Source organism: Heptranchias perlo, chromosome 10, assembly GCF_035084215.1.
Source record: "Heptranchias perlo isolate sHepPer1 chromosome 10, sHepPer1.hap1, whole genome shotgun sequence".
Taxonomy (NCBI): Eukaryota; Metazoa; Chordata; class Chondrichthyes; order Hexanchiformes; family Hexanchidae; genus Heptranchias; species Heptranchias perlo.
In genome coordinates, this window is record NC_090334.1 from 62,032,763 (window position 1) to 62,057,566 (window position 24,804).

The 24,804-nt window shown below is 46.0% G+C and overlaps 1 protein-coding gene and 1 long non-coding RNA gene across 2 annotated transcripts in view; one reads left to right on the plus strand and one right to left on the minus strand.

The window, feature by feature from the left end:
• Positions 1-3,421, plus strand: part of cpsf2 (cleavage and polyadenylation specific factor 2) — a 41,077-nt gene extending 37,656 nt beyond the window's left edge. Inside the window, exon 15 of the mRNA XM_067991928.1 lies at positions 505-3,421. Within this exon, the coding sequence (XP_067848029.1) occupies positions 505-597 (93 nt within the window). The 3' untranslated portion in view covers positions 598-3,421. The remainder of the gene's footprint in view (positions 1-504) is intronic.
• Positions 1-24,804, minus strand: part of LOC137326638 (uncharacterized) — a 41,887-nt gene that overhangs the window by 10,371 nt on the left and 6,712 nt on the right. The gene's annotated exons all lie outside the window — the stretch shown is intronic.

Sequence of the window (24,804 nt, forward strand, 5' to 3'; positions counted from 1 at the left end):
AGGTTCCTCGTGCCCCTTTCCCATTTCTATGCAGTTCTGTTTTATGGCATCATTTACAAAGTACAAAATCCAGGTGTAAATATTTAATTTTGAGCTTTGTGCTTTTGGGTTGCCTTTCAGTCACAGACTGACATGAATGATAAATGCTTTTTCTGTATGAATTTTATGTCTGCAAACACCATAAAATAAAAAAAACATATTACCAACTTGTAGAATAATTTTTAGAAAGTACATTTGTTCAATTTGGTTTGCTAATTTACAACAAAACCAGAACAGCTATATTACATACCCAATATTTTATTCGTTCAGGAGATTTAGTAAGTAATCTTCAATTGGTGAGCATTATGAATTGTTTCACCTAACTTTCTTTCTAAATAGTGATTGCAGTAAATATAGACCTGTGTTTAACTTCCAAATCCCACTACCACCTATTGATAACATCACTTCTGAGAAGGGGGTGGATCTACCATTAAATTCTTGTGGCTCTTTCTATTTTATTTTCAGACTGAGACAGGGCGCATCGGACTGGAAGGATGTTTGTGTGAAGATTATTATAAAATACGGGACCTTTTATATGAACAGTATGCAATTGTGTAATAGTACTTGGAATACTCTTGAGAAACAATGGATTCTACTCTACAGGAGTTTCCTAGATCGCCAGTGACTGCTGGAAATCATTTGTGACATGTAAAAAGTCTGGACAACTTTTTCTAGAGTAGCATTTGTTCATATCTTATTTGGTTTCCTTTTTCAACTCTACTGGAAGAAATTTGAAAATGTTAGCCAAATGGCTGCTGTGTATTTTACTTCTGTTCAACTGTTTTGTTAAACATAAGAATACGTTCTCTGTTCACCAGTTTGCACTCTGCGAAATTTTTTTGGTACCTACAATGCACTTCGTTGGTTTGCAAAGCCAAGTTACAACAAAATGGGTTTGCAAGACAAATAAAAGCATCTCAAAGCTCAAGTCATTAGACTGTGAAAAGCTAGCTTAGTCTCGTATAGGGAAAAAAAAAATGACAAAGCAGAATGAATAGTTTTTCAACAGATACGAGCTAGAAACAGTTTTAAATTTTTGATTTTTTTTGATAGTAAAGGATGTATTTTGGTGTGAGATATTGGGTTATTCACTCGCTTTATACAGTATTATAAAATTCAGTTTTTAGTAAAGTTATAGATGCAGAACTCATCAACATAGTGTTGTGAACAGGTTTAGTAAATAGCTAACGTCATGTTTATAAAGGCTAAAATTGTTACTTTGAGTTGTGTTTACAAATAAGTTGTAACTTAGTTTTGAAACCTAAGCAAAAATAATTAAATGGTTTATCAAATTCTTCTTTTAAATTTCCTTGTTGTAAATTCACCCGTCCCCCTGTTATTCTTCAAACTGAACATCCTTACAGTTTTACAGTATTTATTTTTCTTGCCTATTTTCTCCCCTCCTCATCCTGCAGGTGTTGTCTCCTTTGGGATCAGGTTTTACTGGTGCTGGGAGCCCTCCGGTAGCTCATTCAAGCAATCCTTGACAGTGAGTGTTGGGAGATTATTTGACTGTGAGAGGTATCCCACCCTACTCTCACCCTATGTCTAAACATATGTACTATCAGTAGGTATCATTGGATAACATTCAGTAATGAGAACCCTGGCAAAATTTCCCCTTGGAATTCAGTGATGCTGAGACTAATTGTGGTATCCCTACCACCCACCATGGCTGTGATCATTTAAGATGCACTGACGAGTCTAATTTTCAATTTGCATGTAAATGTATTGCAGCCATATTAACATATTATTGGGATGAAATCCTATTGGAATAAACATAAGGAGCAAAAGCATTCTTCTATTCTGTGAGTTGGTAATCTAGTTTTCTTGTAACAAATCTATATCATGTAAAATGTTGAAAAGAGAGCAGTACTCTGGTGAGAACTGCTATCAATTTAAAACATTCCCCTTCCCCGTTTTTAAAAAAAAAAGTTGGGAAGGTCTGCAATCTGAGAAGAGAGTATAAAAACACTCTGTAGAAAACCTGCCATGTCAAATTTTCTGGTTGGAAAAGAAACACTTTGATGTTTGTACCCCAAGGAACTTGTTTTATTTTCCTTTCTCTTTGCAGTATTGGGTTGCTTTGTGATAATATGGCCGAAACTGGGAAAATACCAGTTGAACAGTTACCAATATAAAATTCATACCCTGACTCTGGTGCAACTCACTGGAGAGGGAGTCTTTCGCACTGCTCCAGCCTCTCAGATTTGATTTAAGGTACATGTAGATTAGTAGAATATTTATTGTACCATAATATTTGAATTTAGCTTTTTATTCAGTTTTTATTTTCACAAAGATTCCCTGATATAGGGAAAACAACTCAAGCTTTAGAATAATGCCCAAATCAGAATTATAAATAATTGATAGATGCTTTAAGACTGCTGACCAACACCATTTCTATAATGAAAGTTACCAAGCATTAACTATTTAAAGTTCTTTATTTCTAGCTTTAGTAAAAGTATCTATTGTTCCAGATGATATCTCTCAGATGAAAGCCCACACCTGCTATGTGAGATTTGATGACCTTTTTGATCAAGAAAGAAAAATACCTGTCACTGCAAAATGTTCTATGGGTGTCTTTTTTTTCAGATCCTCAAAATGGTTTATACTGCTGATTCTTGGTATCTGACAGGCTGTATGGTGAGATGGGTTAGCTCCCCCCACTCCCCCCTCATACCTTGCCTGGCTCTTCCATTACCATCCTGTGCTTAATCTAGAAGCCAAGATGACCAGCAAATTTCCCCCACTGAGGACCGGGAAACTGAAAGACTGTCAAAGCTGGCTTCTCTGCCTGATAGATTAAACATATTTTTCTCCCCAATTCTCTTCTGTAGATAGTGACTCATGGTGGAGTACGGAAGTCCTTTTGTACCTTTTTAAATTGGTAATCTTCATGGATGTTAGCAGGCTATTGGATAGGAGGGGAGAAATCACAGCTAGCCAGATCCTGTCCTCACTCAATTTCCCCACAGGAGTCACTGTAAAGTGATTAGGGAAAGAACATTGACATCTTTTCCCTCTCCTTAGCTCGTGAACATTAAGGCCAATTGTGGCACCTCAACAATTGCCCTGGCTGAGATCACCCAGCTCAGTGCAGACAAGGGATTGAAATTAGGTCTGTCTTGGTCTACATGGCTTAGTTCCCCATCATGTGTATTTAGCCACTTAAGCCATTAGGGGAGTGATGAAGCATATCTTTAAACACATCCAAATATTGCAGTCCACTGCATGTATGAATTATCAGCTGTGCATGGAAGAACTTTACTTGTATTTAGTTTCATCATTTTTGATGGTCACATATTGAAAATATCAGTCCTGTGAACAGTGAAACTACTGTCAAGCTCATTGAATAAAGTCTTAAAGCAGCTTTTTATTAAATATCTATACTTCTTGGTTCAAATTAATTATTATTAAGTAACTGGCCCAAATATAATACAACTTTTAAGTAATGGAATGTTCCAGGCATCAGGGAGAATTCCCATTGATGTGTCCATTCCGTAATACCTACTGGACTTGCTTTGTGCATTCTTTCAAATTTTCATTAACTAATGTGGAACTTTTAGAGAATTGGAAAAGTTATTAAAATAGAACTTGTAGCATTGATACAAAAATGAAAATGTGCATGAAGAATGAATTACAGTTTATTAAAGCAATTAATATTTTGTTATTTATGCTGTGATTTTAAATGGAGATTAGAGCTCTTCAAAACAGAAAACGCTGGAAACACACAGCAGGTAAATCAGCATTTGTGGAGCGAACAGACAAGTTTACATTTCAATTGTAGACCCTTCAGAACAAGACATAAGGGGCAGACATAGTAAATCAAAAAAGGGGGAGGAGGGATATAGTTATCCTAATTTTCAAACCTATTTCAATTTCATTCTCGACTCCCAGGTTTTCCATCTCCCATCTTCTTACATTGCTTCTGTCTATTTCTTGACACAGATGATGAGCTACATCATTCACTCATGATTCCCTAAACTCAGTTAAAGGCTAAGAAGAGCGCCCCCTACTGTTCAGGTGTAAAGTTCACTGGCCTAAGGCTGTCTGTGGGGACCTCCCCTCCAATGCGAATGCCAACCTATTCTCATAACTAAATAGGCGGCAGAATCAGCCTATTTTTTGCTTAACACCCTAATGAGCCGATATCCTAGTAAAGGTAGAGTATCGAAAATTAAAATGCAGGATTTCTGACAAAAGGTTGCATCTGAAACATTCACTTGTTTTCTGTTTACAGATGTCGAAGACTTACCGTATAATTTCCAGTACAGTTTTTTAAAAATGAAACCCAGTACTAAAATGTCTTAAAATAAGTTATAAAGGGTTAAAACTTGTTTTCACTAGTAATTAACTGATGTTAATTGCTCTTATGACAATAGCTTTGAGCAGTTTCAGTGATTGAATCATGTCTATACCATTTTCTCATTCCATTTTTGACAGTGGGCTACAAAATGGGGCCCATCACTATACCTATGTTTCCTTTGGCATTGTGGATTAACTTACCTTTTAACGTATTAAATTCCATCTGTTTATGTGCTTAATATTGTGCAGATCCTTTTGACCGTATTGATGCTGAAATCAAAATTAGTTCATTCAAAATGCTTCTTTACTCTGATTCAGGGAATGTTGGCTGAAGATTGTCAAATTTATCTAAATGTATATGGCAGACTTCCTGCCTTTATTATTGAGGAGGAATTTCTTCACTCAGAGGGTTGTGAATCTTTGGAATTCTCCACCCCAGAGGGCTGTGGATGCTGAGCCCTTGGGCTCGATTTTCGCGTCGGGTTACCTGTGGGTTTCCAGCGGGGGGGCCCCGAAAATCCCGATATCCGGTCACGTGACCGGATCGCGCCGAAATCCCGCCCACTTCCGGGTACCGCGCTGACATGCGGGGCTGCGTGCGCAAGCCCCGCTGGTGGGAATCCCGCAGGCAATTAAAGCCAGCGGGGTTCCACTTGAGAGTACTTACCTTGCTTGTTGAGGTCAGTTAATGAGCTGAAGCAGCTGTCAAAAGAGGAAGTGTGGGATTTTGGGTTCAAGGCAGTGAGTTTCCCACACTGGGGGAAACAGTCTCTCTCCAACCAGGTGTGTTGCAGCCAGCAGCCTGTGGCAGGTGCCAAGGTGCACTCCACGGGGGAGAGCCCTCACCCACGCAGGAGGCCACCGCGTCACATAGGGCAACCCCTGCCCTCCACCACCCCCCGCCAAGCCAGAGGACAGACCGACACGAAACCGCAGCCCTAGTGCGAGGAACCACCCACCTACCCTGCACAACCCCTCAGACCAACACCTGCCAGATGGGTGGTGCGTGGACACCCTCGGAGGACGAACAGCATGACCAGCCCCAGCAGCCTCGCAGTCCACGCCGTCCGCCGCAGAGACGTGGAGCCCCCCAACACGGTGTTGTTGCACGCCCACCTGCACAGCAGGAGGGAGGGCTACCGCAGGGAGAGACGCATCGCAGAGGGCACTACCCTCGCCGCAGGGTCCACAGACCGAGGCGCAGCTCCCCGGACCTCTCCGAGCAGCAGTGCACAGGGAGGCGCAGATTCGCTCGACATGTAGTCGTGGAGATCTGCAGGCTCTTTCATGCCGAGCTGCTCCTGGCTGGCCCCAGCACCAACTGCTTACCTGTCGCTGTCAAAGTCACCACTGCCCTCCACAACTTCTCCTCTGCATCCTTCCAGGGTGCAGCCGGCTACACCGCCGATGTCTCTCAGTCGTCTGCGCGGAAGAGCCCTGCAAATACACCTGCACCTACTCTGCAGTAACACGATGGGTGGCATCAGTGGTGGGTCCTCATAGTGATACCCAGGAGCGGGCATTATTGGACACAACGGACAGGATTCGCGGAGACATGGCAGTGGTGGTGTCAATATAATGTGTGCTGTTTGTTGCTCTGAAATTCAATATAGGTAACACCCAGGACGGGCTGGTGTATGATTTGGAGGGGAACGTGCAGGTGGTGTTCCCATGTGCCTGCTGCCCTTGTCCTTTTAGGTGGTAGAGGTCGCTGGTTTGGGAGGTGCTGTTGAAGAAGCCTTGCTGCAGTACATCCTGTGGATGGTACACATTGCAGCCACTGTGCGCCTGTGGTGAAGGGAGTGAATGTTTAGGGTGGTGGATGGGGTGCCAATCAAGCGGGCTGCTTTGTCCTGGATGGTGTCGAGTTTCTTGAGTGTTGTTGGAACTGCATTCATCCAGGCAAGTGGAGAGTATTCCATCACACTCCTGACTTGTGCCGTGTCGATGGTGGAAAGGCTTTGGGGAGTCAGAAGGTGAGTCATTCGCCACAGAATACCCAGCCTCTGACCTGCTCTTGTAGCCACAGTATTTATGTGGCTGGTCCAGTTAAGTTTCTGGTCAATGGTGACCCCCAGGATGTTGATGGTGGGGGATTCAGCAATGGTAATGCCATTGAATGTCAAGGGGAGGTGGTTAGACTCTCTCTTGTTGGAGATGGTCATTGCCTGGCATTTGTCTGGCGCGAATGTTACTTGTCACTTATCAGCCCAAGCCTGGAAGTTGTCCAGGTCTTGCTGCATGCGGGCACGGACTGCTTCGTTATCTGAGGGGTTGCAACTGAACACTGTGCAATCATCAGCGAACATCCCCATTTCTGACCTTATGATGGAGGGAATGTCATTGATGAAGCAGCTGAAGATGGTTAGGCCTAGGACACTGCCCTGAGGAACTCCTGCAACTATGACCTGGGGCTGAGATGATTGGCCTCCAACAACCACTACCATCTTCCTTTGTGCTAGGTATGACTCCAGCCACTGGAGAGTTTTCCCCCTGATTCCCATTGACTTCAATTTTACTTGGGCTCCTTGGTGCCACACTTGGTCAAATGCTGCCTTGATGTCAAGGATAGTCACTCTCACCTCACCTTTGAAATTCAGCTCTTTTGTCCATGTTTGGACCAAGGCTGTAATGAGGTCTGGAGCTGAGTGGTCTTGGCAGAACCCAAACTGAGCATCGGTGAGCAGGTTATTGGTGAGTAAGTGCCGCTTGATAGCACTGTCGACGACACCTTCCATCAATGTAAATTTAAAAGTAGGATTACTACAATTCAAATGTCAGACTTTTTCAAGGTCAAAGATGAACTTTAATATTCCAAATGCATTTTTGATTCTGTTAGAAACTTTACATGTGTAATATTACAACATTATGCCTCAAAATACTGTAACTGTAAAATATCCAAAATGTTGGTAGACATTTTAATAATTGGAGTGAGGTTGCACTTTTAGTACAATGAAAATATCTAAACCTAAAACAAAATACACAATATACCATCATAAATATCCCATCATAAATAATTACTACTGCAGTGAAACACTGGAGAATATGATGGAGTTATGGATTTTCAGATCTATCCAAAGATCCATTCTTGTACCTATGATATCAGAAGTTTAGATGATTCCTCCCTGATTATAGAATCATCGAAAATTTACAGCACAGAAGGAGGTCATTCAGCCCATTGTGTCCGCGTGTTCGATAATGAGCCATCCAGTCTAATCCCACTTTCTAGCACTGGTCCGTAGCCAATAGAATCATAGAAAATTTACGTTGTTTCATAAATTCGATTGCACTAATGAGTATTTAAATTCTAAGGTCAGATTATGTGTTAGCCATGGATTTATGGGGGTCAATTTTAACTTGGGGTATGAATCGGGGGGGGGGGTGGTAAAGTGGGCGGCGATTTGCCTGGCCGCCCTGGGTGTGAGGCCGAGAAGATTTTAACTCATAGGTCTCATTTGGATAACCCGAAACAAATTGCCACCTGAAGATGTCGGGAATGACATCAACGCCAGCGAGCAAGAGTGGAAAGTCACAGAGGATCAGGATGCCACTGGGGACCTATGGAAACGGTTCCCAGCAAGTAAAGTGAGGAAGGAGGTGGATCGGAAATGATCACAGTTGGGAGGGGAGGCCCAAGGTATTCTTGCAGGGCCCGGGGGAGGCGGATAAAGGAGGGCCCGAGAGCGGGAGAGCTGAGCCAAGCGAGATCGGAGGTGGATAAAGGAGGGCCCAAGAGCGGGAGAGCTGAGGTAAGGGAGATCGGAGGCGGATAAAGGAGGGCCCGAGAGCGGGAGAGCTGAGCCAAGCGAGATCGGAGGCGGATAAAGGAGGGCCCGAGAGCGGGAGAGCTGAGCCAAGCGAGATCGGAGGTGGATAAAGGAGGGCCCAAGAGCGGGAGAGCTGAGGTAAGGGAGATCGGAGGCGGATAAAGGAGGGCCCGAGAGCGGGAGAGCTGAGCCAAGCGAGATCGGAGGCGGATAAAGGAGGGCCCGAGAGTGGGAGAGCTGAGCTGAGCGAGATCGGAGGCGGATAAAGGAGGGCCCGAGAGCGGGAGAGCTGAGCTAAGTGAGATCGGAGGCGGATAAAGGAGGGCCCGAGAGCGGGAGAGCTGAGCCAAGCGAGATCGGAGGCGGATAAAGGAGGGCCCGAGAGCGGGAGAGCTGAGCTGAGCGAGATCGGAGGCGGATAAAGGAGGGCCCGAGAGCGGGAGAGCTGAGCTAAGTGAGATCGGAGGCGGATAAAGGAGGGCCCGAGAGCGGGAGAGCTGAGCTAAGTGAGATCGGAAAGTGGATAAAGGAGGGCCCGAGAGCGGGAGAGCTGAGCCAAGCGAGATCGGAGGCGGATAAAGGAGGGCCCGAGAGCGGGAGAGCTGAGCTGAGCAAGATCGGAAAGTGGATAAAGGAGGGCCCGAGAGCGGGAGAGCTGAGCCAAGCGAGATCGGAGGCGGATAAAGGAGGGCCCGAGAGCGGGAGAGCTGAGCTAAGTGAGATCGGAGGCGGATAAAGGAGGGCCCGAGAGCGGGAGAGCTGAGCTAAGCGAGATCGGAGGGGGGATAAAGGAGGGCCCGAGAGCGGGAGAGCTGAGCTAAGCGAGATCGGAGGCGGATAAGCTGAGACCAGCGGCGGAGTTCCAGAGGTGACGTCGCCAGTGAAAAAGTACTGCGGCGCAGAGGAGGCAGTTGATTGGTGAGTAGTTTCAGGTGAGTATTTCTACCATTCTACAGTGCAGTAACTAAAGTAAAAAGAAAGGGAAGGTCTGCAGGTCTTATAGTAAGTAGCGTTTTTTAGTGAATCCAAGTCCCTAGTGTAGTTCACATTCTCTAAATTAAGAGTAATGTAAAGGACTAAACTCCTAAAGAGAGTAACTAATCAGCTTAATCTAAGGCAAGTTATGGCAGCAGAGCTCGTACCTGTAATATGCTCCTCCTGCGCTATGTAGGAAGTCATGGATACTACCGGTGTGCAGGAAGTGTGTCCAGATGCAGCTACTGACTAACCGCATTTCGGAACTGGAGCTGCGGGTGGATTCACTGTGGAGCATCCGCGATGCTGAGATTATCGTGGATAGCACGTTCAGTGAGGTGGTCACACCGCAGGTAAGGATTACGCAGGCAGAAAGGAAATGGGTGACTGCTAGGCAGAGTAAAAGGACTAGGCAGAACCTTCACCACACGGAGACTGCAGTGGTTCAAGAAGGCGGCTCATCGCCACCTTCTCAAGGGCAATTAGGGATGGGCAATAAATGCTGGCCTTGACAGCGACGCCCACATGCCATGAACGAATAAAAAAAAGAGCAGGGGTCCCCTGGGGCCATCTCCCTCTCAAACAGATATTCCGCTTTGGATATTGTTGGGGGAGATGGCTTATCAGGGGAATGCAGCACGAGCCAAGACCGTGGCACCACGAGTGACTCAGTTGCACAGGAGTGGAGAAAAAAGAATGGGAGAGCAATAGTGATAGGGGATACCATCGTAAGGGGTACAGATAGGCATTTCTGCGGCCGCAGACGTGACTCCAGGATGGTATGTTGCCTCCCTGGTGCTAGGGTCAAGGATGTCACAGAGCGGCTGCAGGAAATTCTGAAGGGGGAGGGTGAACAGCCAGAGATCGTGGTCCATATCGGTACCAACGACATCGGTAAAAAAGAGGGATGAGGTCCTGCAAGCAGAATATAGGGAGTTAGGAAATAAATTAAAAAGCAGGATGTGTAAGGTAGTAATCTCAGGATTACTCCGAGTGCCACGTGCTAGCGAGAGCAGAAATCGGAGAATGGACCAGATGAATGCGTGGCTTGAGAAATGGAGTAGGAGGGAGGGGTTTAAATTCCTGAGGCATTGGGACCGATTCTGGGAAAGGCGGGACCTGTACAAGCGGGACGGGTTGCACCCAAGCAGAACCGTGACCAATATCCTCGCCGGGGAATTTGCTAGTTCTGTTGGGGAGGGTTCAAACTAGTATTGCAGGGGGATGGGAATCAAAGGGCAGGTACAGATAGGACAAATTCAGACCAGGAAACGGGAAGCAGAAAAGCAGTTAGTGACGTAGTTAGCGACTCAGAAAGGCAAAAGAAGCAACGGTTAAATATTGCTCAGCACAGGAATTTGATGGGGTTAAAGGGTATATACTTCAATGCAAGAAGTATTACAAACAAAGCAGATGAGCTAAGGGCACAGATAAACACATGGCAGCATGATATCATTGCTATAATGGAAACCTGGCTTAAAGAGGGGGATAATTGGCAGCTCAATATCCCTGGATATAGAGTTTTCAGGCAGGATAGAGTGGGTGATTAAAAAAAGGAGGGTGGTAGCATTATTGGTTAAAGAATCAATTACAGTTGTGAGAAGGGATGATATGCTAAATGGATCATCAATCGAGGCCATATGGGTTGAGCTAAGAAATAAAAAAGGGGCAGTCTAGGAGTGTACTATAGACCCCCGAATAGTGAAAGGGAGATAGAAGAACAAATATGTAGGCTGAAGGGATTCACAAAATTTCACATGTCCCCGCCCCCCCCCACCCCCCGAAGATTTATTGGAGTTATTAAAGAAACCCTGGTGTGACTGTGTTTTAAAAAATCCAGGGTCTTTCAAAATGGCTGCGGTCAGACACATGACTAAGGGCCTGCAGCATTTGAAATTGGATTCTCTGACAGCTTGGCAGGCTCCGTGTTTCAGACAGTGCTCTTTGAACAATGCAGTTGCATTCACGCCCTGAGGCAAGCCATCAACGTTGCCAGCCTACACAATCAGAATTCGAGCAGGAATAATCCCAGGACTAAGGTAAACCATTAAGGAACATTCGGAACAATGGAAAGCAGTTATGGAACAGATCAGCACAGGTACCGGCCATTAATGTAAATGGGCCAAGATCGGGGCCCTGTTGTCTTGCGTTTTCGAGCCCAAATCGGACAATGGAGCAAACTAATGAGGCGCGAAAATAACCTATTACCGGGAGGGTATAACTGGGGCGTCCCAGAACCTCTCTCCCTCTTTCTCTTTGCCTCGGTCCAGTGTCCTGCTAGCAACCAAGAAGGAAGGCCGTCCAGTAAACATCGCAACCACATGACGACGGCAGCAGCAGGACACAGGGGCCAGGCCTTTTCATCTGTTTCATCGGTGAGCATTATTTTTTTTCTGGCTGTCACAAGACAACCTAGCTAGGTGTAAGGGTGGGAGTTAAAGGGGTATTGCTAAAATTGTGATTTTAGAATTTTCCCTCTGTGTCCGTTTCTTCCACCCCATTAAGTGTAAGACTGTATTGCATCCATAGCGATTTTATCTTCTGTATAATACTGTTTACCAAGTAGTTTTAGTTTTCTTATTAATAAACATTGGTTTTCCTTGCACCAATCCACTGGTCTGTTCGTCTGTCCTTATTACCGCTCGATAAGTCCTGAGCTCAGAATCAGGAAGGGGAAAGCAATTCGAAACCGCACAGCGGGCAGGGCAGCTCAGGAAAACATAACTGGCTGACCTACAATAAGCACCAGAAACAAAACCCCTTACAAGGCAAATTCCTGAGTGCAAAAATAAGAGGGCGGTAATAGTAAGGGACTTCAACTACCCTAACGTCAACCGGGATTCAAACAGTGTGAGGGGCACAGAGGGTGCAAAATTCTTGATCGGTGTCCAGGAGAACTTTTTTAGCCAGTATATGACAAGCCCAACAAGAGGGGATGCAATTCTAGATTTAGTCCTGGGAAATGAAGATGGGCAAGTGGGTGAAGTGACAATGGGTGACCATATTGGGGATAGTGACCACAATTCAGTTTGTTTTAGCATTATTATGGAAAAGGACAGAGTTAAATCAGGAGTAAACATTTTAAATTGGGGGAAGGCAAATTTTACAGAACTAAGAGGTGATTTGGCAGAAGTGGACTGGACACAACTACTTGAGGAGAAATCAGTGGCAAGCCAGTGGGAGGCACTAAAAAGTGAAATTCTACAGGTACAATGCAGAGATCTCCCCTCAAAGAAAAAGGGTGGCATGCCAAATTTAGTGCCGCCTGGTTGTCTAGAAGTATACGGACAAGATAAAGCAGAAAAAGAAAGCTTATGACTGTCACAGAAAACTAAATACTGCAGAAAGCCTAGAGGAGGATAGAAAGTACAGGGATGACGTAAAAAAGGAAATGAGGAAAGCAAAGAGAGGGCATGAAAAAATATTAGCTAGTAAGATTAAAGAAAACACCAAGATGTTTTATCAGTACATTAAGAACAAGAGGATAGCTAAGTAAAAGGTAGGACCTATCAGGGATGATAAGGGTAACTTGTGTGTAGAAGCAGAGGATGTGGGTAGGATTTTAATGAATATTTTGTCTCCGTATTCACAAAGGAAAGGGATGATCCGGATGTAGTAGTTAAAAAGGAGAGGTGTGAAATATTGGATAAGGTAAACATTATGCGAGAGGAAGTACTAGAGGGACTGGAATCCTTGAAAGTTGATAAGTCACCAGGGCCAGACGGATTGTTTCCTAGGCTATTGAAGGAAGCCAGGGAGGAAATAATGGATGCTCTGAGGATTATTTTCCAATCCTCACTCGATACAGGGGAGGTACCAGAGGACTGGAAGACTGCAAACCTAGTACCATTGTTTAAAATGGTACGAGGGAACGGCCGAACAATTATAGGCCGTTCAGTCATACCTCGGTGGTGGGCAAACTATTAGAATCAATACTGAGAAATGGGATAAACTGTCACTTGGAAAGGCATGGTTTAATCAGGGATAGTCAGCATAGATTTGTTCAGAGAAGGTCATGCCTGACAAATCTGATTAAATTCTTTGAGCAAGTGACCAGGAGGATTGATGAGGGTAGTGTAGTGGATGTTGTATACGTGGATTATAGTGAGGCATTTGACAAGGTCCCACATGGCAGACTGGTCAGAAAGGTAAAAGCCCATGGGATACATGGAAATGTGGTGAATTGGATCCAAAATTGGCTCAGTAACAGGAAACAAAGGGTAAAAGTCGATGGATGTCTTTGCGAATGGAAATCTGTTTCCAGTGGTGTGCCACAGGGCTCAGTGTTGGGTCCCTTGCTGTTTGTGGTATATATTAATATATATTACCAGGTACGGTAGCATAGTGGTTATGTTACTGGGCGAGTAATCCAGAGGCCTGGACTAAAATCCAGAGTCATGAGTTCAAATCCTGCCACGGCAGCTGGCGAATTTAAATTCAATTAATTAATTAAATTCAATTAATTAAATAAAAATCTGGAATTAAAATACTAGTATCAGTAATGATGGCCATGAAACTACCGGATTATCGTAAAAACCCATCTGGTTCACTAATGTCCTTCAGGGAAGGAAGCCTGCCGCCCTTACCCGGTCTGGCCTATATGTGACTCCAGACCCACAGCAATGTGGTTGATTCTTAATTGCCCTCTGAAATGGCCTAGCAAGCCACTCAGTTGTAAAATCTCGCTACGAAAAGTCATAAGAATAAAACCGGACGGACCACCCGGCATCGGACCACTAGGCACCGGACACGACAACGGCAAAAAAACACCAAGCCCAGTCGACCCTGCAAGGTCCTCCTGACTAACATCTGGGGACTTGTGCCAAAATTGGGAGAGCTGTCCCACAGACTAGTCAAGCAACAGCCTGACATAGCCATACTCACAGAATCATATCTTTCAGCCAACGTCCCAGACTCTTCCATCACCATCCCTGGGTATGTCCTGTCCCACCGGCAGGACAGACCCACCAGAGGTGGTGGTACAGTGATATACAGTCAGGAGGGAGTGGCCCTGGGAGTCCTCAACATTGACTCTGGACCCCATGAAATCTCATGGCATCAGGTCAAACATGGGCAAGGAAACCTCCTGCTGATTACCACCTACCGTCCTCCCTCAGCTGATGAATCAGTCCTCCTCCATGTTGAACACCACTTGGAGGAAGCACTGAGGGTAGCAAGGGCACAAAATGTACTCTGGGTGGGGGACTTCAATGTCCATCACCAAGAGTGGCTCGGTAGCACCACTACTGACCGAGCTGGCCGAGTCCTGAAGGACATAGCTGCTAGACTGGGCCTGCGGCAGGTGGTGAGCGAACCAACACGAGGGAAAAACTTACTTGACCTCGTCCTCACCAATCGACCTGTCGCAAATGCATCTGTCCATGACAGTATTGGTAGGAGTGACCACCGCACAGTCCTCGTGGAGATGAAATCCCGTCTTCGCACTGAGGACACCATCCAACGTGTTGTGTGGCACTACCACCGTGCTAAATGGGATAGATTCAGAACAGATCTAGCAGCTCAAAACTGGGCATCCATGAGGCGCTGTGGGCCATCAGCAGCAGCAGAATTTTATTCCAGCACAATCTGTAACCTCATGGCCCGGCATATTCCTCACTCTACCATTACCAACAAGCCAGGGGATCAACCCTGGTTCAATGAGGAGTGTAGAAGAGCATGCCAGGAGCAGCACCAGGCATACCTAAAAATGAGGTGCCAACCTGGTGAAGCTACAACTCAGGACTACATGCATGCTAAACAGCGGAAGCAACATGCTATAGACAGAGATAAGCGATTCCACAACCAACGGATCAGATCAAAGCTCTGCAGTCCTGCCACATCCAGTCGTGAATGGTGGTGGACAATTAAACAACTAACGGGAGGAGGAGGCTCTGCAAACATCCCCATTCTCAATGATGGCGGAGTCCAGCACGTGAGTGCAAAAGACAAGGCTGAAACGTTTGCAACCATCTTCAGCCAGAAGTACCGAGTGGATAATCCATCTCAGCCTCCTCCCGATATCCCCACCATCACGGAAGCCAGTCTTCAGCCAATTCGATTCACTCCACGTGATATCAAGAAACGGCTGAGTGCACTGGATACAGCAAAGGCTATGGGCCCTGACAACATCCCAGCTGTAGTGCTGAAGACTTGTGCTCCAGAACTAGCTGCGCCTCTAGCCAAGCTGTTCCAGTACAGCTACAACACTGGCATCCACCCGACAATGTGGAAAATTGCCCAGGTATGTCCTGTCCACAAAAAGCAGGACAAATCCAATCCGGCCAATTACCGCCCCATCAGTCTACTCTCAATCATCAGCAAAGTGATGGAAGGTGTCGTTGACAGTGCTATCAAGCGGCACTTACTCACCAATAACCTGCTCACCGATGCTCAGTTTGGGTTCCGCCAGGACCACTCGGCTCCAGACCTCATTACAGCCTTGGTCCAAACATGGACAAAAGAGCTGAATTCCAGAGGTGAGGTGAGAGTGACTGCCCTTGACATCAAGGCAGCATTTGACCGAGTGTGGCACCAAGGAGCCCTAGTAAAATTGAAGTCAATGGGAATCAGGGGGAAAACTCTCCAGTGGCTGGAGTCATACCTAGCACAAAGGAAGATGGTAGTGGTTGTTGGAGGCCAATCATCTCAGCCCCAGGTCATTGCTGCAGGAGTTCCTCAGGGCAGTGTCCTTGGCCCAACCATCTTCAGCTGCTTCATCAATGACCTTCCCTCCATCATAAGGTCAGAAATGGGGATGTTTGCTGATGACTGCACAGTGTTCAGTTCCATTCGCAACCCCTCAGATAATGAAGCAGTCCGAGCCTGCATGCAGCAAGACCTGGACAACATCCAGGCTTGGGCTCATAAGTGGCAAGTAACATTCGCGCCAGATAAGTGCCAGGCAATGACCATCTCCAACAAGAGAGAGTCTAACCACCTCCCCTTGACATTCAATGGCATTACCATCGCCGAATCCCCCACCATCAACATCCTGGGGGTCACCATTGACCAGAAACTTAACTGGACCAGCCATATAAATACTGTGGCTACGAGAGCAGGTCAGAGGCTGGGTATTCTGCGGCGAGTGACTCACCTCCTGACTCCCCAAAGCCTTTCCACCATCTACAAGGCACAAGTCAGGAGTGTGATGGAATACTCTCCACTTGCCTGGATGAGTGCAGCTCCAACAACACTCAAGAAGCTCGACACCATCCAAGATAAAGCAGCCCGCTTGATTGGCACCCCATCCACCACCCTAAACATTCACTCCCTTCACCACCGGCGCACTGTGGCTGCAGTGTGCACCATCCACAGGATGCACTGCAGCAACTCGCCAAGGCTTCTTCGACAGCACCTCCCAAACCCGCGACCTCTACCACCTAGAAGGACAAGAGCAGCAGGCGCATGGGAACAACACCACCTGCACGTTCCCCTCCAAGTCACACACCATCCCGACTTGGAAATATATCGCCGTTCCTTCATTGTCGCTGGGTCAAAATCCTGGAACTCCCTTCCTAACAGCACTGTGGGAGAACCGTCACCACACGGACTGCAGCGGTTCAAGAAGGCGGCTCACCACCACCTTCTCGAGGGCAATTAGGGATGGGCAATAAATGCTGGCCTTGCCAGCGACGCCCACATCCCGTGAACGAATAAAAAAAAAAAAAAATATAGGGGGTATGATTGGCAAATTTGCAGGTGACACAAAAATTGGCCGTGTAGTTGATAGTGAAGAGGATAGCTGTAGACACCAAGAAGATATCAATGGGTTGGTGGAGTGGGCGGAAATTGGCAAATGGAGTTCAACCCGGAGAAGTGTGATGTAATGCACTCGGGAGGGTAAACAGTAAAAGGGAATACACAGTGAACGGGAATATATTGAGAGGGGTAGAAGAAGTGAGAGACCTTGGAGTGCATGTGCACAGGTCCCTGAAGGTGGCAGTACAGGTAGATAAGGTTGTGAAGAAGGCATACAGAATGCTCTCCGTTATTAGCCGAGGTATAGAATACAAAAGCAGGGATGTGATGATGGAACTGTATAAAACGCTGGTAAGGCCACAGCTGGAGTATTGTGCGCAGTTCTGGTCATCACATTACAAGAAGGACGTAATTGCTCTGGAGAGAGTGTAGAGAAGATTTACAACAATGTTGCCAGGGCTTGAAAATTGCAGCTTCGAGGAGAGATTGGATAGGCTGGGGTTGTTTTCCTTGGAGCAGAGGTGGCTGAGGGGTGACTTGATTGAGGTGTACAAATTATTCGGGGCCCAGACAGAGTAAACAGGAAGTACCTGTTTCCCCTAGTGGAGAGTTCAAGAACTAGAGGACATAGATTTAAGCTGATTGGTGGAAGGATTAGAGGGGACTTGAGGAAAAGCTTTTTTACCCAGAGGTTGGTGGGTGTATGGAATTCGCTGCCCGAATTGGTGGTAGAGGCAAGGACCCTCAACTCTTTTAAAAAGTACCTGGACCTGCACCTAAAGTGCTGTAAGCTGCAGGGCTGCAGACTGGTTGCTAGAAGGTGGGATTAGAATGGGCACCTGGTTGTTCTTCGAGCCGGCACGGACATGATGGGCCAAATGGCCCCCTTCTGTGCTGTATCTTTTCTGTGGTTCTATATCTGGGACTGTTGTAGACAATTGAAAGAAATTGATTGTCATGATTAGTCAACAATTCCATTATAGTTGTATTATGTGACTACCAGGACAGTAGAAGGTGAACTAGATGCACCGTGGTAATTTTTCATTTTGCAATTCCTATGTTATGAGATAACTTTCCAGAAATGCTATGGACAGTTTCTTTCCATCCTAAGACTATCCTTAAGACCTCCTGACCTATAATAAAACTGCAAGGCCTGAGTTGAGTGTTTTTAGTGTGTGAAACGAGGAATCAATAGTATCAATAGGAAGAGAGTTTTTGTATTTACCATAATGCTTCAATAAAAATTAACTTTTTATATGGTGGTTTCCATAATATTGATTTGAAGCTTATCTCCTAGCCATGCTGACCAGGAAATTGCAGTCAGGGGGTGGTTGGCTCACTGTAATTGATCTAAAGAAGGGACAAATAGTCCCAGTTTAGCATCTTGATAACTATTTCTCGACCCATGTTGGAAGTGTTTATGGGTTTAGCTGTGATGGCCTCAGTGTCTTCTTGTTTTCTGACACTCAGGCCGTGATATTAGAGTGGAGGCGGGATGGCCGCGGGGAGGGTGATTTGGGCGCGTGGGTAACCCGCCCAATAAAAAATGTCTGTTTTGTATGCGATCGCAATTCGATTGGTGCCACTTAACTTGGCTTCCGGGTTTGCCGTCCGAAAGCTGCGCAGCGGGCGAACCGTGCACCCACATCACAGGCTGTCAGGTGGAGGAGCTCTATTTAAAGGGGCAGTCCTCCAATGGCTTTTCCTGGAGCAAACACCCACACACCACAAAGGAGAGCAGCACAGGGGTGCGGCTGCTCCAAGATTCAACGGTGCCTCACTCCAGATGCTACTGGATGGGGTGAGTAGGAGGAGGGATCTGTTTTACCCGGTGGATGGGAGGAAGTGGCCTGCCTCTGCCACCAAGAAGCCCTGGCTCGAGGTGGCAGAGGAGGTCAGCAGCAGCAGCAATGTCTCCCGCACTTGGATCCAGTGCAGGAAGCACTTCAATGTTCTAACTAGGTCAGCCAAAGTGAGTACACTTACTGATTCTCCCACTTTCCGTCGTCCACGTCACTGCTCCACCCTCCCAACTCATTCTGCACTGCCAACACTACTCTATCACATCACTCCTCACACCCACTTAAGGCTCATCCTCAACTTACCTGCACTTCCTTAGCACTTCCTCACCTCCCCATTAGTCACCCCACCACTACCACTCAACCCAATCTTCATTCAATGTTATGCCTCTGTCTCATACTCACCCTCTGATGTAGCTTTTTTATGGTCAGCCCCCCCCAAACCAATGCATTTATCAGTTGGCCACTTCACCATCACTCACTCACGTGTATGTACTTTCTCCCCTTATAGGAGAAGTGAGCTCAGATTGCACGGGAGAGGGCGAGGACCGGAGGGGGACCGCAGCAAATCATCGTCCTCACAGAGGCGGAGCAGGAGGTGCTGGAGCTCAGCCAAGCCCTCTGTCAGGGACGCTGAGACTGGCACCCGACAGACGTCTGGTGACACAACTTTAACATTCATCACACACAATATGAATTGATGTTAACATGCCTTGCCATCTTCAGCACCTCAGTATGCTCATCGCAACATGACACATCTGTGATGATGCTTAATATTGCCTTCTGTTCTCTCACAGGGCCTTCAGCAATCGCTGTGACGGCAGAGGGCTATTCCTCAGAGGACCTGCCGGCCTCTGAGGGCGCACCGTCACATCTTAGCAAGCCGTCCAGGTGATGTGAGGACTGGACTCTTCATACTTTCTGATGCTGGGAGAATCGTTCACATATCAGTGACTCCCTGGCCTCACGAGCAGCCAGGAGAGCTGCTGCTCTGCCCATGGGTTCCTCCTGATCCGCCTCTGCCTCTGCCTCTGCCTCAGCCTCCGCCTCCGCCTCCGCCTCCTCAATGTGCATGGCAGATGTGGGTGGGGCCTCCTCAAGCGGCACCCCTCTCTGTTGTGCCATGTTGTGCAGGACACAACATATTACTATAATGTGTCCCACTCTGTCCCACTCTGTCTGGTGCGTATTGAAGCACTCCCCCAGAATGCTCAATTGTAGACCTGGTGGCGATGTGGCTGTCGTGATATCGACACTGTTGCTCAGTGATGGGGTTCCTCAGAGGTGTCATGAGCCACGTGTGCAGGGGGTATCCCTTGTCCCTGAGGACACAGCCCTTAAGGTTGTTCAGTGTGTGGAAGAGGGGCAGGATGTTGAACTCCCGAAGGATGAAGGATTTGTGGCAGCTGCCAGGGTATCTGGCGCACACGTGAAGGAATCTCTTGCAGTGGTCACAAATGAGCTGAGTGTTGATGGAGTGATAGCCCTTCCTGTTGATGAACAGTCCTGGTTCGTGTGGAGTGCTGGTTGCTATATGGGTGCAATCGATTGCACCCTGCACCCGTGGAAAGTCAGCCACAGAGTGGAATCCCACTGTCCTCTCCGTCTGGCTGAGATCATCCATGGGGAAGTTGACGTACTGTGAGGCCCTGTGAAATAAGCCACAGTGACCTGCCGTATGCACTTGTGTGCAGACGACTAAGAGACCCAGGCAATGTCCCCAGACAGCCGGAAGCGAAGAAGTTGAGGGCAGTGGTGACTTTGACAGCGACAGGTAAGGAGATGCTGCTCGGCCCAGCCGGGAGCAGCTCGGCATGAAGGAGGGTGCAGATGTCTGCGACTACCTGGTTATTGACTCTGATATGCACTGCTCCTCAGAGAGATCCAGGAAGCTGAGTCTCGGTCTGTAGACCTTGTGGCGAGGGTAGTGCCTCCTGTGACGGCGCTATCTCTGTTGTTGCCTTCTGTGCTCTTATGCAGGTGCCTGTGGTGCAGCACTGTGTTGAGCTCCAAGTGGCGGAGGAGGTCGCCGTGCAGGGCAAGGCTGGTGATGTTGTTCGTCGTCGGATGTAATGGTGAATGCAGCCATGGCGCCCCCCCCCCCCCCCATCCTGGTGGTGTGAGTTTGAGGGGGTCCGCAAAGTAGTTAAATATGTGTGAACAGAAGAATTTTGAGTGGAAAGTAAGAATTTTCAGCCAAAACTTTGACTGAACGAGCTGAGTGCCCTGCTGCAATAAGTGACCTTTTCTCCCCACCTGTCAAAGAAGCATTTGAATGTGCAACGGGCTGCTGGCTGAAACACATCTGTTGCAACATGGAGTGTTACCCACAGCACGGGAAACACGCTGAGGATGCTTCAAAATCGCACCCCTGCCTCAATGTGAAGAAAATTAAGTAGTTCAACTACTTAAACTATCTCAACAACTTTGTCAAGTATCATCCTGCTGACTTTAATTGCCGGTGGGACTTCTGCATTCGAGAGGCACGCACACCCAGACAAGTCAGTGGGGAACCCGGAAATCTGCGGGTTGGAGCCGGGTTCCGAACCCGATCGGGATTTCCCCGATTTTCGGAGCCCCCATCCCCGCACCCCCAATGCACCTGCAATTTCCCGGGAGAATTGAGCCCTCAGTGTTCAAACTCATAATGTGGAGATGCCGGTGATGGACTGGGGTTGACAATTGTAAACAATTTTACAACACCAAGTTATAGTCCAGCAATTTTATTTTAAATTCACAAGCTTTCGGAGGCTTCCTCCTTCCTCAGGTGAACGTTGTTGGAACGTTCACCTGAGGAAGGAGGAAGCCTCCGAAAGCTTGTGAATTTAAAATAAAATTGCTGGACTATAACTTGGTGTTGTAAAATTGTTTACAATTTTCAAACTCATAGAAAGAAGAGCCAGGCAAAGTACCAGGGAGTTGCTAATGTCCGTGGATCTGTATTCCATATGAGTCACTGCTTGCAGGAGAGGAGCGGTAATGGGAAAATGAGAGAAGAGGGCAATAAAACATTCACTTTTCATCCTGGTACTCATAATTCAGTCTGATTATTTTAGCTCTTCAAAGTTAGACTGCATCAACTATTGGGTCACAGAAAGTGGGCACATTCTGTTTGTGGAGAGTGTAGATGAAGGTGCCAGTAATTTAAGACCTACATTTCCCAGGACTGAAAGCCATTCTTGGCTGGTCATAGTTAATACTATAGTTTACAAGGCAGAATATAGGTATCTATATGGTAAATCTGAGCAATTTGGAATAAATGATGTGATGTATTGCATTTCACCTAGATCTACAAAAGATGGCACTGTTTCACCTTCACTGTGCCATTGTGTGCAATGCAAATATATTTTCTGTTAATCAGACAAGTCTGTTAATAGCTCAGTACTATTCAAAAATATTACAGTATATGTCTAATGTGTTGCCTACCTCTTGTGATGATGTTTCCCCCTTATTCAGTGTGTAGATACCACCTCCCCTTCACAGTTTACTTGGGACTTTTCCAAAAGTAAGAACAACAGCTCAAAGTATGAGAAGGAAGTGAATATTTGGGGTACTAAAATAATAAAACTAAACACAAAGTTCTCCCATGTACAGCTGGAAATTGCCCCCAGATAAATAAAATATATTATTGAAGCACTGTTTTCATCCTTTTGTGATTGTATCATTAAAAGTCCTTTCATGCTCTTTTTAAAAGGACAAAAACAGTAGTTATTCATTGCTGAATGTATGATAGCTTAATTTTGAGTTTGAAATTATAGCTTACTGCAGTGCTTTCTTCAATTTCATCCTGTCAACCTGAGAATAGAGCTCGTGATCCCAGATGCACTACAGACCTTCATCTTGGGATGGAACATGCGGTTACTGTACCTTAATGATCCAGCATGGTGGTGGTGTCTGTCATTCTGCTCCTTTCACATAGAATCATAGAAGGGTTACAGCAAGGAAGGAGGCCACTCGGCACATTGAGTCCGGGTCGGCTCTATGCAAGAGCAATCCAGCTAGTCCCACTCCCCCGTAGCCCTGCATATTTTTTTGTTTCAAGTACTTATCCAGTTCCCTTTTGAAGGCCATGATTAAATCTGCCTCCACCACCTCCTCAGGCAGCGCAAAACTGAAAGGTAAACCCAGGGATGAATTTGAAATTTTGGAGCTGGATTTCAAACTGATGTCATCGGACTGCTTTTCCTTGACTTGACTTGAATTTGTACTGGGAATATGTGTGAACTATTAAATTAATAGTTTAAATTCCAATTCTAACATCTAAATTCCAAGAAATTGTACTTAGATTAAATAATCAAGGTTCCTGTTTGTAGACTTTGGATTGAAAACAAATGTAAATAGGCCAAAGTGAAAACAATTTAGTCAGAATTAGATTAATGCTGTTAGCAGTCATAGTATCATAGTAGGAACAGCACAGGAGGAGGCCATTCAGCCCATTGTGCCTGTGCCGGCTCTTTGAAAGAGCTATCCAATTAGTCCCCATTCCCCTGCTCTTTCCCCATAGCCCTGTAATTTTTTTCCCTTCAAATATTTATCTAATTCCCTTTTGAAAGTTTCTATTGAATCTGCTTCCACCATCCTTTCAGGCAGTGCATTCCAGATCATTACAATGCGCTGCATAAAAAAAATGTTTCTTCATGTTGATTAAGGAGAATATTGCAGAGAGAGGATGTCCTTGAGGGGCCAAGGACAGAATCTATTTGGTTAGAGTTAAGAAACAATAGAGGTGCCGTTACACTACTGGGTTTATTCTATAGGCCAGCAACTAGTGGGAAGGATTATAGAGGAGCAAATTTGCAGGGAAGTTACAGAGAAGTGCAAGAACTATAGTGTACTGATAATGGGGGACTTCAACTAACCTAATATAGACTGGTATAGTAATAGTGTAAAGAGCAAAGGAGGGGGAGAAATATCAGAAGTGTGTTCAGGAGAACATTCTTGATCAGTATGTTTCTGGACCAACGAGGAAGGAGGCATTGCTAGATCTGGTTCTGGGAAATGAGGTGGGTCAAATGGAGCAAGTATCAGTGGAGGAGCATTTAGGGAACAGCGATCATAGTATCATAAAGTTTAGATTAGTTATGGAAAAGGACAAGGAGCAATCTAGAGTAAAAATACTTATTTGGAGGAGGGCCAGTTTCAGTGGGTTGAGAACGAATCTGGTCCGTGTAAATTGGAATCAAAGATTGGCAGGCAAAACTGTAGTCGAACAATAGGCAGCCTTTAAAGAGGAGATGGTTCGGGTACAGTCTAGGTACACTCCCATAAGGGGGAAAGGTAGGGCAACTAAAGCCAGAGCTCCCTGGATGATGAAAGAGATAGAGAGTAAGATGAATCAGAAAAAGGGGGCGAATGACAGATGTCAGGTAGATAATATAAGTGAGAATCAGGCTGAATATAGAAAGTACAGAGGAGAAGTGAAAAAGGAAATAAGAGGGGCAAAGAGAGAGTATGAGAATAGACTGAGGCCAACATAAAAGAGAAACCAAAAGTCTTCTATAGGCACATAAATAGTAAATGGGTAGTAAGAGGAGGGATGGGGCCAATTAGGGATGCATGAAGGCAGAGGGCATGGCTGAGGCACTAAATGAGTACTTTGCATTTATCTTTACCAAGGAAAACGATGCTGCCAAAGAAACAGTAAAAGAGGAGGTAGTTGAGATACTGGATGGGCTAAAAATTGATAGAGGTACTAGAAAGGCTGGCTGTACTTAAAGTAGATAAGTCACCTGGTCTGGATGGGATGCATCCTATGTTGCTGATGGAAGTAAGGGTGGAAATTGCAGAGGTGCTGGCCATAATCTTCCAATCCTCCTTAGATATAGGGGTGATGCCTGACGACTGGAGAATTGCAAATGTTACATCCTTTTCAAAAAAGGGTGTAAGGATAAACCCGGCAATTACAGGCCAGTCAGTTTAACCTCAATGGTGGGGAAGCTTTTATGAACAATAATCCAGGACAAAATTAAGAAAAACCAGCATGGATTTTTTAAAGGCAAATTGTGTTTAACTAACTTGATTGAATTTTTTGATGAGGTAACAGAGAGGATTGATGAAGGCAATGCGGTTGATGTTGTGTATAAGGACTTTCAAAAGGCGTTTGATAAAGTGCCACATAATTGACTTGTCAGCAAAATTGAAGCCCATGGAATAAAAGGGGTAGTGGCAGCAGGCATACGAAATTGGCTAACTGACAGGAAACAGAGAGTAGTGGTGAACGGTTG